At 32.5% G+C, this 14,639-nt stretch overlaps 3 protein-coding genes across 3 annotated transcripts; 1 reads left to right on the forward strand and 2 right to left on the reverse strand.

Moving 5' to 3' along the window:
- The first annotated feature begins 839 nt into the window (after positions 1-839).
- LOC126653725 (uncharacterized) lies at positions 840-1,678 on the forward strand. Its single transcript, XM_050347652.2, has one exon. It carries the CDS (start codon positions 1,030-1,032, stop codon positions 1,414-1,416), a length of 387 nt encoding a protein of 128 aa, XP_050203609.1. The 5' UTR covers positions 840-1,029; the 3' UTR covers positions 1,417-1,678.
- Positions 1,679-2,503: 825 nt separating this feature from the next.
- LOC126687988 (transcription initiation factor IIA large subunit-like) lies at positions 2,504-8,598 on the reverse strand. The gene is made up of 11 exons (XM_050382543.2): positions 8,303-8,598; positions 7,978-8,127; positions 5,802-6,032; positions 5,633-5,684; positions 5,492-5,550; positions 5,206-5,316; positions 4,207-4,359; positions 3,916-3,979; positions 3,591-3,754; positions 3,195-3,278; positions 2,504-2,817 (listed from the first exon to the last, which is right to left on the reverse strand). The coding sequence occupies exons 1-11, from the start codon at positions 8,432-8,434 to the stop codon at positions 2,794-2,796; spliced, it is 1,224 nt and encodes a 407-aa protein (XP_050238500.1). The 5' UTR covers positions 8,435-8,598; the 3' UTR covers positions 2,504-2,793.
- Positions 8,599-9,960: 1,362 nt separating this feature from the next.
- LOC126686100 (L-type lectin-domain containing receptor kinase IV.2-like) lies at positions 9,961-12,213 on the reverse strand. Its single transcript, XM_050380128.2, has one exon. It carries the CDS (start codon positions 12,097-12,099, stop codon positions 10,045-10,047), a length of 2,055 nt encoding a protein of 684 aa, XP_050236085.1. The 5' UTR covers positions 12,100-12,213; the 3' UTR covers positions 9,961-10,044.
- Positions 12,214-14,639: the final 2,426 nt, after the last annotated feature.

The following is a 14,639-nucleotide window of genomic DNA, read 5'->3' on the forward strand; positions in this document are numbered from 1 at the left end:
ATGGTGTATATATCTGCATTAATTGTAGTATAATGCTTTAAAAATGACCCCTAATTAAAATAAAAAAATTAGTGCTATTTAATTAAACAAAAACAATTAATATAATTTTTAATAGATTAATTTATTTTATCTCAATAAACTAATTTTCTTTAACTGTCTAACAATCATTACAACAATTACTTTCTAATAGTTATGCCTAATTCAAACAACTAAATCTCTCTTGAAATGAATCCTTTTAGTTTATAGTGTCCAACAAGTTTGAAAAAAAAAACTATGCAACAGTAGTACTAATAACAACAATAATTGGTTAAATTTAATAACAATATTAACTTCCAATAACTAACTTTTGTTTGCTGTTATTATCTAAAGAAAAAAAATCCAACTTATTTTGCTATTTTAAACCCTTTTTTAAGCTTTAGTTATTGACTACCCTCACTACTTGTTATAAACAAAGAAAAAATGTTGGTTAAATTAGTTATTTTTTTAAAATATGGTTAAATTAGTTAATTCTTTTGAAATATGGTTAAATTAGTTAAGCATGTGGTTGGGATGATATAATGTTACAATTAAGTACAGGCAGTTCATAGATAGTGGATATCTCACACTCTTTTAATCCCTAAAATTGGGAAATATTAAATTTTTTAGAATTATTAAAAATAAAAGAAAGGTCAATAAAAATTTGTAACCGTTATTTGGGGACATTTTGACTTTCTATAGATGGAATTAGCAAAGCAAGTAAAAAATGACTAAGTCTAGATTCTCATTTTGAGCAAATGACAGTTATTTAACTGCCAATCTAGTAATTAAAAAAAACAAAAAACTGCCAATCTCTTTAATTGGGTTTTCTTCTTCACAAAGTATTTATAATTCACCATATTATTTATCTTTGTGATTCAAAATTAAAAATTCATCTTGTATCTCTTAGTTTCTTTAATTTTTGGCATTTCAAAACATTTTCTTGATTTCTTAAATACTTTCTTGATTTCAAAACATTTTCTTGAGTTATAAAATATTTTGTTGATTTCAAGAATGGAAGCAAACAATGGAAATTTATTCCAAAATCAGGGACAAGTTATGAGCAAGACAAAAGTTGGAAAACCCCCAACAAGATTACAAAAAAGAGCTCCAACAACTCTTCAAGTTAATTATAGCACAAGTTACCCACTTTTGCCCTCTTCCGGTTCGCCGCATACTCCGATCCCGCTTCTATCACCGCTTGTTGTATCGCCACAGCCGTTGTCAGAGGCCGAGGAATTTCGGTTTCCGATAATGGGAGGTGACAGCAAGAAAGTTGCACCGGCCGTCCTTCCCGGAGGAGAATGGCATCATCCAGCAGTGGCTAATGGATACATTGAGCCTTCATCTTTGTTTAATATTTTTCAGTCTAAATGTGTGCTTGTTAATCATGCAAAGTGAGGTTTTTTGTTTTTTGATTATTACATTTTTAACCTCATGGCAGGTTCATTTTTGTCAATAATTGTCTTGAATTTTGATGATTTATTGGGAATTTTTCTTTTGCATATCATAAGTATTTTACTCATCAAGATTTGATTTCTTGATCCTGTTTTGTTTTTAATATAGTGAGTACTCCCTTTGTGGGATTAAGGATTTAAATTCAATGTCTTATACTGTATTTTGTGAGACTTATTTGTAAATGAATACAATTATATTTAATTTATTCTAAATTGTATTTTATAATTCATTGTTTTTTATTTATGGAATTATGTGTGCTTATATCAATATGTTATCAAATGGATTTATTAATTAATAGAATAAATGTTCGATCAGAAGTGAACCAACAAACTGTCAAAACTTAAAACTATTCTGGGTCCAAAAGTAATCAATTTGATCAAGATGAAAAGACATACTGATACTAATATGAAGAGACATATCAAATGGTAGATTTTGAATAGTTAAATTAGTTATTTTTTATAAATTTTTCATTATTTCCTTAATTTAACTATCTAAATATTTTAAATATCACGAGTTAAAATTTTGAAAATCCATTAGCCTTTTGAAATTAAAAATTGAATTTGAAAAATTAAATTTATCGTTAATTTTTATATTGAATAAAGTGATAATTAACGGTGATTAAAAGAATATAATACAATTTCTCAAAAAAATAATAATAAATAAAAGTGACAGAAGTTGATAAAAATTATTACTGATATTTCGTATTAACATTCAACTTAAAATCGTTTTTGTTTATAATTTAAGATAACCAAATGTATATTGATTAGGGAAATATGCCATTTTGGACAGATAAAAATAACCGAGGTTCTTGAATTAAGAAACAAATTCTAAAAGATGAAAAAATAGTCGTCTTTCATTATGAGACGGAAGGAGTATGAATTTTCAAAGTAGATCAAGATAGAATTATGATCAATTCTATTTAAAATACAAAAGTAAGGTCTATATATTATGTAAGCTTATAACACAATAGACAAGTTCAAAACAGCACTAATGCATGAACTAAGAATATAAGTTCATCAGAATGAGCATATAATCACCAAAATCAATGTTATTCCTAATTGGTATGGTACAAATAAAATTACAAACTTCATAAGTAATGGTAAAATTTGAAGAAAATCTGAAGCTACTACCATCCATTACAGAAACTGGAGGACCCCAAAAAAATTACAAAAAAAAAACTCTTCCTTTATGTACATTACGCCCACCATCAAAAGCACCTCACTGAACAGCAACCATGGAAGATCCATCGATAGCTCGTAAATTTCCTTTTTCATTTAATGCCAAAAGCTAAGTTGATAGCAAGACATTTCTCTAACAAAATCAGAAGTCAAATTCTCCTGTTGCCTGTACAAACACAGCAGGAAACAAATAAGAAGGTTCCGAATGCGTGATAATAAACAGACGGGAAAGGATACGGTTACTTTGTTTTTAGTATACTCTTTATCTATTTAATCATTGAATAAAAGTGAGTCGGGATACACTCTAATATTATCCCTAATTGGTTAAAATTACCAAATGTGAGTTAATTGACCATGACGCAAAAGTTTAGAGACTGCAATGACCCTTTGTTCAATTGTTATGCATCTAATGCCGATAAGTAGAGAAAGTAAAATATACTTTGTAAAATGCAAGGTAACCATATAAAACACCTAAACACAGACCCATACACCCATAGAAACCAGGAAGAGCTTCATTTATTCACTGAAAACTGCAAAACTTACCTTATTAAAGAGAATGTCCTTGTTGTTTATGTGCATGATGCCATCCTTGAGAGTGCACTTCCACCGGCTCTTGGTCCGAGTCACCTATCCATGCAAATTATCATTTTGATTTAGCAAGTCTAAGAAGGATTTGTCTACAGGGGTGCATATTCCCCACTTTTTAAAATCAAACTAAAATCTCAAGGAGTTACCAAAATAGTAAGTTTTTCAGTTCGGTTTACAATAGAATTAAACTAAAATTTTCATGTCCAAAACCGAACCAAACAAAAAAACCAATTATTTATGATATCAAACCGAACCGAACAAAATTCGTTGGTTTGGTTTGATTCGGTTTTTACAGACCTCTAGATATATAAAATAAAGTGTAAAAAAGAAAAACAATAAGTGCAATGACACCTTATCGAATTGAGCCAAAACCAAATGCTGAGTGTTCATGTCCTCCCCTTCGTCAACATCATCTAAATCATCATCGTCGTCGTCGTCTTCATTCAGAGGCTCATCATCGTCGTCATCTAACAAATCATTTTGAGGCATTACAGCAGGAGTGCTTGCCTGCATATCTACGTTTGGAGGAAAACAGATTGTAAAAGCCAAAAAAAAAAATCTCTTTAATCATTTATCCAAAAAAAAAAAATCTCTTAACTCACTCAACACACAAAAGAGAGGCTAATTTCACCATCCGAAAAGGAATAGAATTGAACACATACTTTAAACAACTTACCATTAGGAGCTGGCGTGTTTGCAATGTTGTAATCTTCATTTACACCACCTTGATAATTGTACATCTTCAAGGAATTTTTTAAAACATTATGTTGGTTAGTAAGTAGTTATATGAATCCTGTCACCAAATTTCTAGAAACTTGAGCAATACATACAGAACACAGCTCACTCTATCGAGCAGAAAACATAAGTAACGAGATAAACGTGTGTGAGCAAGGGTGCATCAAAGCACTTCTATAGCTTTCAACTTTTTTAAAAAATAGCATTGCATCTTTGCATATATATTTCTTACATTTGGAGTTGAAAGCACATCCTCATAAGGATCAGGTATGGGGCCATCCAGTTGAGAAATTTTGAAGCCTCGCCTTGCCACATTAGGTAAGATCTCAATATCTGCAGTTATGGTTGTACCACGTCTACCATGAGGATCATTACCTTTGCTTGCCTGCAATTTGCCATCATATAGTTGAAATAAATAGCAATTTACTCAACTTTGTAGACCAAAATAAGAGGGGCTAACAGTTTAAATGAAGATATTAGAAGTACAAGCTTGATTAGACTGTTCTTTCATAGATTTTATAAAGTCTGTAAACTAGAGAATGATACTATTAATACCATTAAGAAAAAACAATACATTTAGGCTGCAAGTTTGCATTTTAGATTCACAAACAAAAGGATATGGTTTGGTTCAGGCACATAGACATGAAGTCCTTTTTTCTCTGACACATAATAAAAGTTGTATCAGAAATGTCAACAGAGGTAAAAATCCATCTAAATTTTGTCAATTAGACTTACCATCTCCTGAAGCAACTGTCTTACTACCTTAACTTCAACAACAGCTCAAATAATTGCTCAACAGCAGATAAATACATTTATTACAATTTGCAGCTACATAGCTGACAAGAATAAAATAGTAAAACACAAGAGCAAGATACCAGCTACAGAATCTGTTAAAAACTTAAAATTACAAATCAAACATCACCCTGCATTTTCATAAATAGTATTGGTTACCCGGCACACATACTAGTATCCCCTGCATTGTTTTCATCTTAGAAGATCGTGAAGAACAAGTAACTAGATGCTTATGCTTTAATTTCACAAAGCCTAAAGAAGCCAATATACTAATGCCACTCATCCTGTAAAAGCTCATGCTAAACACCTTAAGCCTAACAGCATATGACATGCTTTGTTTGGGGTAACACAATCTAACATCATCAAGCAAAAGTATACTACTAATACTAAGTAAAGAGGAAGCTAATAAGACTTCTTGAAATATGGCAACTTGTAAAACCTCAAAGGGTGTATCCCCAGCTCCATCCTGCTGTGGTATGAATCCGCCATTGTTATATTGTGTAGCAAAATCTTCGCGTTTACGCTTACCAGGAGGCCCCATAAAGAAGTCCTGAAATTTTCTACAGTATTAAAACCAATAACCAGCAGAATTTTCATAGGCTGTTTCCATTTGTTTTTGAAAAATAGAATAAAGGGAAATGCTTCCAGAGTTCACAACTAAAACACCATTATTGTACAATATTCTTCAGTTTCAACTTCCAATACACATATGCAGCATAACTAACCTGCGTCAAGGATTGATGAGAATTTCCTCTGTCAGCGTCCTCCCGCCCTTCCTCGTAAGCTACATTAACATCACATTCATTATCTAAGATATAAGATACAGAAAATGAAAGAACAACTTCAAAAATCCTAATCATACTTACCGACATTAACATCAAGAGGAGGCCTTTGATTCATCCAGGGAGAAGGAGGTTGCTGTTAAAAGAAAAATTATATCCACAACTAGATCAAATAACTTGAATATATGGAGAAGTAGTTCAAATAAGGACATTTGGGTAATAACTGAAATGGGAATGAAAATTTAAAGTTTACCATATATGGACTAGGCCTTCCAGCTCTAGATTCAGCACCGCCACCGATATCACTTACAGGTGTTGCATACTCACTAGTAAGTCCAGTGGAAATGTTATACATAGAAGAGTTGTCCACACTTCCTGGCAAAGGTGTCTGAGCAGTTCCAGGCAAAGGAGTCTGTGCAGTACCAGGCAAAGGTGTCTGCGCACTTCCTGGCAGTGGTGTAGGAAGAGGAGTTTGCATTGGTGTCTACAATTTCAAAAATCAACATTATCAATATTTCAATATCAACAATAACTAATCTTAATATTCACTCCAAAAGGAAATCACACAATTCTCTTAAAAGCTTTTCAAGTGAAAAACTGGCTAATAATCACCCATGGCACCTCAACTTTGGGGGTGCGGGCGCTAAACCCCCCGAAGTAAAAAAACGGGCAGTAAACTCCCTGAACTTTGAGGCGGCGCTCACTAAACCCCTTTTGGACGAAATATGACCAAAATACCCCCGGCGCCGTTTTTTTGGTCAACTGACTTTTTTTCAAAAAAAATCTGACACTGTCACATCAGCTGCCACGTCAGTAAAATACCTTAAAAATTTCAAACACCCAAAATACCCCTAATTTGATTTAGAAAAAGACAAAAAAAACAAATCAACCCAATCTAAATCAAAAGATTAACTCAACACCCGACCGGACCACCTCCACCCGACCGGACCACACCGGAAAATTTTTCCGATCATCTTCTCCGTTGAAGATGACCGGAAAAATTTTCCGGTCATCTGCCGGATCTGTTCCTCAAGAGGAACAGATCGCGGGATCTGTTCCTCAAGAGGAACAGATCCGGCGATCTGTTCCTCAAGAGGAACAGATCCGGCGACGGATCTGTTCCTGAGGAACAGATCCCTCGTCGTCTGTTCCTCAGTGAGGAACAGACGACGGTCTGTTCCTCAGTGAGGAACAGACGACGGTCGTCTGTTCCTCACTGAGGAACGGACGACGGTCTGTTCCTCAGTGAGGAACAGACGATCTGTTCCTCACTTGAGGAACAGACCACGATCTGTTCCTCACTGAGGAACGGATCCGTTCCTCAGTGAGGAACAGATCGGATCTGTTCCTCACTGAGGAATAGATCCAGATCTGTTCCTCAGTGAGGAACGGATCCCGGCGGCGGTGGTGGTTATGGTGGCGGCGGCAGTTGTGGTGGCGGTGGTGGTGGTTGTGATGGCGGTTCGGGTGAAAGTGGTTTGGTTGAATTCATTGGGTTGATTTGATTGGGTTGGGTGTTTTAGGGGTATTTTAGGTGTTTTAATTTTTTAGGGTAGTTTGGTGACGTGGCAGCTGACGTGGCGCCACTATTTATTTATTTTTTTTTTTGAAAAAAAAGTCAGTTGACCAAAAAAAACGGCGCCGGGGGTATTTTGGTCATATTTCGTCCAAAAGGGGTTTAGTGAGCGCCGCCTCAAAGTTCAGGGAGTTTACTGCCCGTTTTTTTACTTCGGGGGGTTTAGCGCCCGCACCCCCAAAGTTGAGGTGCCATGGGTGATTATTAGCCTGAAAAACTAAAGTCAAAACTTAAAGTTCTTCAACTGAAAAATGTCTAGAGAACTAGATAAACACATCAGTTTGCAGTGGTATCTTCAGTACTGCTTACTGCTATACTTATCCATGGTTAACCGTTTCTTTTTTCCTTTTATTCTTTTCCCTCCTCTATCTTTCTTGGAACAATTAGTGAAATAGCAACCCTCTCAACAACTAATGACTCTCCAAAAAGCATATCCCATGGTAATAATAATTTCTTAGTTACAGTCACGACAAGCATAATCCCAATCACCCAAATTAAAATGTGCAATTTGGTTCATGTTGATTTACCCTCCACGTCTTATTGTATAATATATAATGTTCAGTAATTGAATTCTAGCAAAAATCAGCTCAACATTGACATGATATCATTTTATACGGCTTGTTATTCTTAAAGTTAAAAAGTATTCAAACATGAGATTTGACCAAATAGACACCTCAACAACATGAATCTTTCAAAAACGATGTGAAGTTTGGCCAAATTTGTTTCTGTCCAAATTCCTACCTTTCTCTTTAGGTTCAAAATGTAACTCTACCAACTATTATAAGCTTTTCAAACATTTACTTCAGTCAAAATAAATAAATAAATTGACCGATAAGGCAGTTGTAATACTAACAGGAGGGAAGAGTATATCAGCAGTAGGAGTCTCATACTCCTCAGTCCCTTCATACGGCACATTAAGGTCATGCACCGGCTTATTAATACCCGACGACCTCTCAATCGGACCGCACACCACTCCAGCTTGCATCATCTTCAGCTCCCAAATCTAACAAAAAAATCAAAACCACAATTTAATTAAATCTCAACATAAACCCTACTCCTAACTAAAACACAGATCCAAACCACCACTAATTGGCTAATTGCATTTCAGTTCATAAAATTCACAAAATTACCAAACCCTAACAATTCAAACACCGACAATAATAAAAAAAAATACATACTGCTTGTAGTTCGTTGAGGACATTCTCTCCAGGACCGTTAATCATGAACTCATCGCGCACCTTGCTAACGACGTCTTCTATGACCTGAATATAAACCGTGCTGGTTGTCGCCGCCGATGCTGACGCCGCCATGTTCTCCGATTAAGGATGAAATCGAATTAAAAACTGTCAATTCGACAAGTTATTGAGATTAGATGAAATTGAATGTATCTAGGGTTTGAGAATTTCGAAAAATTTGGGGGTACAGAGAGATGAAAGAGAGAGGAGAGAGAAGCGGACTAGAAAAAAGAATAAAGAGTGGAATATAAATAGGTTTGCATCCGATTTTATGGTCTAGATCCACGTGTCGTCATCTGCTTCGTTTTTATTTTTCTTTGTTATTCCCAATTCTCAACGATATTATAGTCTTGTGTCAATTGTTTGTTGATTCATATTTTCAAGTTTTCTATTTTTATTTTAAAAAATATCTTAACTTTATTTTGGTATGTTTCTATTGACTCTTAAAAACAAAAAAAAAAGTTTAATTAGTATTATTTTAAATGTATTTGAAATTTAATTATTTTAAAAAAATAAGTTTAATGTTTTTTTAATCAACTTCAAATGTTAAACAAACTAGTTAGATATAAGCGGAGTTAGCGAGAATATTAACCAAATTTTAAACCAGACAAACACGGCATGTGCGAAAATTGAGATCGAACCCTCAACCTCGGAATATATGTGAGAGACTTAACCTTGAATACAATATTCATCAAACTAAGATGAAATAAATTTATATTTTCGAGTCTCATTCCTTTGGAAAAAATTATATTAACACTAGACTTTAAAATAAGTAAGCTATCCAAATTTAATTTTCTATTGTGTGGGCAACTTATTATATTAGATCATAGTTTTGGATCGCTGGGTGGATTTTTTAAACCAACTTTAGTATTCGTTTTTTCTGATGATAAACGTGAAAAAATTAATGATTTTATATACAATTGTGTAACCTAGTCAAGCTTGAAAAAAAGTATGTTATCTTAAACTCCATTATAAAACTGTACATCGAGGCAATGGTTCAGAATTTTAATGTAGTAAATATCAACTAAATTTTTTGAGGGACCCAATTGAGACTATCTTTTTTCCGAATGCTAAAAACTTCCATTAAAATAATAAAAATTACAAAAAAAAACGATTCCTCAACAATATTGAATAATTCAATTAGCTAGGCATGGTTATGAATTAAGATAAGCCTGCATCATGTATTTCGATCAGAAAATTGCTATTCATATCTTGTATATAAGCTAGCAATTACCTAAGCTCAATGAATCAGGATGTTAAGACTAGTTGATATCGTATCACAGGCCTTCTGTTAAAGGTTGTCGTGTCCTTGATTTATTGCGCTTTCGAGCTTTGGTAATTATTGGAGCTCAATCCGAGAGCTGCCTATCCGAGAATTTTTAGATAGTTTGATTAATAAGTTGAAACGGCTATTTATATAGTACAATTAGTCTTGGGCACCAAGACTCCTAATAAAACTAGGAAATATAATAATACTAAATAAGAAGATTTCTAATTAGAATATAACTAGGAAATATAATACTAAACCAACTAAATAAATTTAATTACAGAACAACAAATTTTAGCAAAATAAAGGGTTAAATTACTAAAAGTACCCGGCCTTTTGCAAAATTTGCAATTTAATCATAAATCAATTTAATTTTTACAATATCATACATAATCCAGTTCATCTAAAGCTGATGTGGTTAATCGTAAGAAGAGACTGTAATTTTACTTCGACCGCAAAGTTTTTCTGATTCAACGGAACTTAGAATCGGACTGGAGCTAGACAAGCCGGAAAAATCATTAGATGTAGGAAAACACAAACTCCAATCCTCACCTGAATCATGGCCAACTGTGATGAATCCTAACCCAGAGCTATCCATTAATATCTCTGGTAAATTTGCATTTCTATCTAAATACTGAACTACTTGCCTCATTGTAGGCCTAGATGCTGGTGTAGAATGAGCACAAAACAACCCTAATTTCAATACTAATTCCATTTCTTCAACCATAAATTTACCTTCCAATTTCGAATCACAAGTTTCGAGAATCAAACCGTTTTTCCAACGATCAAGAACCCAATCCGCTAAAATCACCTCCTCTGTTGGCATTTCCCAATCTACAGGTTTTCTTCCACATGCCACTTCAAGCATTAGTATGCCAAAAGAAAAAATATCACTACAAGTAGTAGCCCTTCCCGTTCTCGAAACTTCGGGCGCAAGGTACCCTATAGTTCCGACCATAATCGTTGTTTGAGGATCCGATCCATGGTCGTAAAACTTAGCCAACCCGAAATCTCCTAGCCTCCCTATGAAATCGGAGTCTAACATCACATTGCTCGCTTTCACATCTCGATGCAGAACGACTTGCTCCCATTCTTCGTGGAGGTATAGAAGTGCAGACGCGACTCCTTTTAGGATTTGATATCGTTGGTCCCAATTGAGATTCGGAGTGTCATTACGAAACAGATACTTGTCGAGACTTCCATTCGGCATATAATCATACACCAAGAGTAATTCGCCTTTTCGTCGACAATAACCTAATAATTGCACCAAGTTTCTATGCCTTAGCTGCCCCATGCTCACAATCTCTGCCACAAACTCCTTCATTCCTTGCTGTGAATCGTGCGAGACTTTCTTGACTGCAACTTGTACGTTCGATGAAGGTAATAGACCTCGATAAACCTTTCCGAATCCTCCAAATCCGAGTAGCTCTTTTTCTTTGAATCCCTTACATGCTTTATAAAGATTCTTGTAAGAAAATCTTTGAGGACCGTATTCTTTCTCCCAATCTTCGCGAAACTCTTCGAATTTGTTCCTCCGAATTATATAAACAAGTCCGTAGATTATTATGATGAGTATAACAATTCCCATTGTCGATCCCATGATTACTTTTGGATTGAATGATTTGCCTGATTTTGGTCTACTTGGAAGTGGAGGAAGCTTTGACAAATCAAGATTTTGAGCCGGGCCAGTTCTGTTAAAGCTCCATCCAAGAATATAATGGTGGCTAGCCATGGAACCAGTAGATGAAGAAAAACCAACATACATAGAATCTAACAGAACTAAGGAAAGATCGATTTTCTTCGACAATAGCGGCTTTTCGGGTTTCGAGCTCGTTATAGGAGCTAATGTAACATTGAGAAGATTCTGTTGCTGATCATAATCTATCCAAACCTGAATTCTGTTTCTGCTTATGAGCTTCAGAGTCTTATTTACCTGTTCCTTGTCGGAGAAGTAACTCGCGGGAGCCGAAACATTGGAAATTAAGCTGTTCAAATCGATTCCGACATGATTATCATCAATATCTCCAAGATCAACAGTCTGAATTGTATCAAACTCAACAGCAAAAATATGATTCGAACTCTGCCCATTTGTTGAAGAGTTAAAGATTCCGAAATATTCTGTCGGCATAGCTCCCGTAAACTCGATTTTCGGAGATAACGTGAACACGAAGCCATGGCCGCCGAGATCCGGATTCTCAGGATCAATAGCGAAAATAAAATTAGTAGAAAAGGACATAGATTTATTAAAATTAAGAGGAGTCGGAAAAAAAACGCGGCCGATTTGATGATCCGAAATGTTTGTCAGCTCTAAAAGACCATTAGAATGAAGTGTTGTAGATCCACAGAGATTCAAATTAGATCCAGTGAAGCCATTGTAGATGAACTGGTTCGACTCTTGAGCTGAAGTTAAGTGTTTCAAAGAAGAAGAAAAAAAGATTATAATATACAGAAATTTAATTAACATTACAATCATGATGAAAAAAGTGGAGATTGAAATGTATAATTTGATTGCTAAATTAATAAGAAAGGTTTAAGTTATGAATCTTTTGTTGGATATTTTTTAGATTTGAAAATGTCAAGAAAGTTCATAATTCCCATAGTTAGGATGACCAAATACTTTTCAATGCTTATGCAAGGTCAAAGGAAATAATACTCTGGAAATATGTGAAGTTTTTACTAGAACATGTAAGTTATTAGACGGATTATTATTTAAAAAAAAGACATTCGACGAGTCAAAACATTGTCAAATTTGAATTATTCAATTTTAAAATTTGAATTATTCGATTTTAAAATTTAAAAATCAAAATATAATTCCGCTTAATTTCAATTAAATTTTATTTTAGACGCTCGATTTTCAGAAAAGAGAATTCAATAGAGTAACTGTGAATCGAACTCGACCTAACTCGATTTATATGTATAAAAAATTTAAATTTCATTTCTAATATAAAAGTAAGAATGACTTTATATCATGGGGGCGCTTGTGGGGGAAATAAATTCATGATTTTGACAGTTTGAGTTACAGCTTGTTGGTCTTACGTTTCTAATTAATTTTAAGTTTGAACCTATTTATATACTCTTAATAAATAATAATTATTAAAAATAAGGAAGAAAATCTAAGTGCATGCAAGAAACTATCTAGGGTCATCGTCGTTCATCGACAATATATAATGATGATAATAATTAAAGGACCACTTGCAAATATTGCACATCCGACAAGTAGCAAAATTTGACTATATTAAAAGAAGAAAGAGATGTGATATCTAATTCAAAAAAAAGAAATTAATGGCAGAATTATAAACATTCATATTGATAATTTTTGGATAGTTCCAAATTTATCAAAATTCAAGAAATGTAGGCTTCTCAAATGCAATTTCATCTCATTTTACTCAACTATGGCTTCTTCTATATCCTTATTTCTTTGCAAATGCAATTATGTTTCATGCACTGCCACAAATTCTCAAGTAATACTATTGTCAACCATTGCTCTTCTAACTATAAGACTTTCCTCAAAATATTTAGTTTTTATCATAACAAATTATTATGAGTTCACATTTGTTAAAATTTATACTTTAATTCCTTCCGCTTGCAAATCAGATGAGATAGTTTTTTATTTTTATTTCCACAATAGTTCAATTCTTCCACCCATTTTTAATATTAATCAACCGAATCAATGAAAACTATACCGTTCGCCACTTTTATTTCTTTTAACGATTTAGTCCTTCACTTTTGTTTCTGTTAATAATTTCATTCTTTATATTTAAAAATTAATTTACCCTTAAATCCTTTAACTCTGTTAACTAAACAGCAAAAATGGACGAAGTGACTAAAATGTTGACGAAAACAAATATGAAGAATCATATTGTTTGATATTAAAACAATATAAACTAAAATGTGAATTATGATAAATATGGAAGTCTTATAATAATTTACTCTTTTTTAATATGTTTCATCTAAATAATAATCACATCAAAATTCAAATATTTATGTTTTTTTTATTATACGACCAATTTTTTTAATTTTTTTAATTATATTTAATTTAAAAAGTTTCTTTGCAATTGTATCCAAAATTTTAGTTTAATTTTTTAAATTTAAGTTTTGTGTATTCTTTATCTATTATGACCAGATTTAAAAACAGTATCTAACTTTTACAAATAGTTATCATGATAATTAGGTCGCAACTAATAACAAATACAACTGTTTAGTTTAAAAAAATGAAATTTAAATTTTAAATTATATAAAAAATACAAAAACAAATCATAATGTGCAAACTAATAGATTAAAGTTTTATTTTGATGTTATTAATATATTATTTAAAAAATATACCTATCTCTGATACTGATATTCTTTAATAATAATTTTTATATTGAGTAAAAGTTAAATAAATTGCAATGTTAAATAATAAAATAAAATAAATATTTTATATAAAATTTAAACTTGTCAAAATTCTAGATTAAGTTATTTGTTTAAAGATTAAAATTCAATAAAATAAATGATTATAGAGATTAAAAAATTAATATATTTAAAAACATTATGATGTATTTGGTAAAATTGTAAAACTACAATGTTAGAATAATAAAAAATTAAATAAGTATTTTATATAAAATGTGAGATTATCAAAATTTTAGATTAATTTTATTTCTTAAAAATAAATATTCATTAAAATAAATAATTAGTAAATATTAGAAGTTAATAAATATAAGAACATTGTAATATGTAAGTGATTTTAAAAGAGTGAAAACCGATGAGATTTTTCTTTATGAGAATTAATGAAAAGTATTTATATATTGAGAATTAATGAGAAAACTTCGGTGGTTCTATTGATTATATATATATTTTATATTTTGTATAAAAAATCTCAATATTGCTTTACTATGTAGGTAAAGTGCGTATCAGACGTTTATTTTTCATCAACGAGATAGATTAAATTATAAGCTTTTATAGGGCACTCGTCATTTTTTTTATTCAGGCCTAACGTCTTAGAAATTATCGACTTTTAGATTTCCTTTCAATAAC

This window comes from Mercurialis annua, linkage group LG6 (genome assembly GCF_937616625.2).
Source record: "Mercurialis annua linkage group LG6, ddMerAnnu1.2, whole genome shotgun sequence".
Taxonomy (NCBI): domain Eukaryota; kingdom Viridiplantae; phylum Streptophyta; class Magnoliopsida; order Malpighiales; family Euphorbiaceae; genus Mercurialis; species Mercurialis annua.

Coding starts and splice junctions, on each gene's coding strand:
- LOC126653725 (XM_050347652.2), top strand. CDS start 1,030: ATGGAAGCAAACAATGGAAATTTATTCCAAAATCAGGGACAAGTTATG.
- LOC126687988 (XM_050382543.2), bottom strand. CDS start 8,434: ATGGCGGCGTCAGCATCGGCGGCGACAACCAGCACGGTTTATATTCAG. Junction 5,317..5,491: donor CTCATCAATCCTTGACGCAG/GTTAGTTATGCT, acceptor AGAAAATTTCAG/GACTTCTTTATGGGGCCTCC. Junction 3,980..4,206: donor ATGTGCTTTCAACTCCAAAT/GTAAGAAATATA, acceptor AATTCCTTGAAG/ATGTACAATTATCAAGGTGG.
- LOC126686100 (XM_050380128.2), bottom strand. CDS start 12,099: ATGATTGTAATGTTAATTAAATTTCTGTATATTATAATCTTTTTTTCT.